Genomic DNA, 974 nt, shown 5'->3' with positions numbered 1-974 from the left:
AAAAAAAAAAAAATGTTTAAATATTAAAGACAATTTTATGTCTTCTGGCAGTTTCATTTGTACGTCAGCTATGTGTTATACATTCCTAGAATGGACATGATACATTCCTACAATGTATCATGTCCATGACTAATTCACCGGGTATGGAGTTGATATTCAAATGTGACTTGAAAGTTTGATATAGCTGCCAGCCATCGGCGATAGCACATTGAATGCACTATGGGGTCAGACACACAGACGACACCGAAGCGAATACAATAGCCCGTCCCTTACACCTTTTTTAATTACTATCGTAATAATAAAGGAAGGACGGGCTAAAAGCCCCAGTGGGGTCTGAAAAACCCGATTGGAGCTCAAAATCAGATGAGCAAAATTTTCGACACATTCAATTGCATTTAAACCGGTAAAAGGTTCAAGACTTCCAAGAGTTCGGAAAAGAAAAGTTCGGAACAAAATAAAAACAAAATCATCGAGTTAAACCAAACCAAATTTCAATAAAACAATAGTAATTGGTCCATTCAACAAAAGGTTACCTTCCCCACATCCTGGCTAAGTTTGATTCGTGGCATCCCATTGATCTCGACCAACTTATACACACAGCCAAGTGCCGGCTGTCTCTGGCAGGTCACCAAATGAGTACCGATACCAAAACAGTCTATCCGATGACCTTGTTCATTGAGAGACAGGATGGTCTCTTCATTGATGTCATTGGACGCCACAATCTGGAGTTCCGCAAACCAGGGAATGTTGTACCTGATGGAGAGGAAGAGGAAGGGAAATTGATAATTAACGCCCCGGGCATGACTAATCTCACAAACAAAGACAGAGTAAGTATGGAGGGAGTTAATCATATTTTTTTGTCATTAGTCGAAGAGAAGAAAACGGTCACTTTATTGTCACCCAAATACAGCCGGCGTTGCTTGAAAAGAAAGTGGAAAAAGGAAATTGCTTCTTTTTTTTTACATAATCTCTTT

General features: G+C 39.4%; 1 protein-coding gene across 1 annotated transcript in view; it reads right to left on the bottom strand.

Annotated features, from left to right (window-relative positions):
- The window catches only part of LOC103514020 (nicotinate phosphoribosyltransferase), a gene marked incomplete at its 5' end in the record, with an annotated part of 30449 nt that overhangs the window by 3820 nt on the left and 25655 nt on the right, over positions 1-974 (bottom strand). The window contains 1 exon segment of the mRNA XM_017446047.2: positions 534-753. Within this exon segment, the coding sequence (XP_017301536.2) occupies positions 534-753 (220 nt within the window).

This window comes from Diaphorina citri, unplaced genomic scaffold, assembly GCF_000475195.1.
Source record: "Diaphorina citri unplaced genomic scaffold, Diaci psyllid genome assembly version 1.1 scaffold1069, whole genome shotgun sequence".
In the NCBI taxonomy this organism is placed as follows: Eukaryota; Metazoa; Arthropoda; class Insecta; order Hemiptera; family Psyllidae; genus Diaphorina; species Diaphorina citri.
This window is presented reverse-complemented; position numbering and strand designations above follow the sequence as displayed.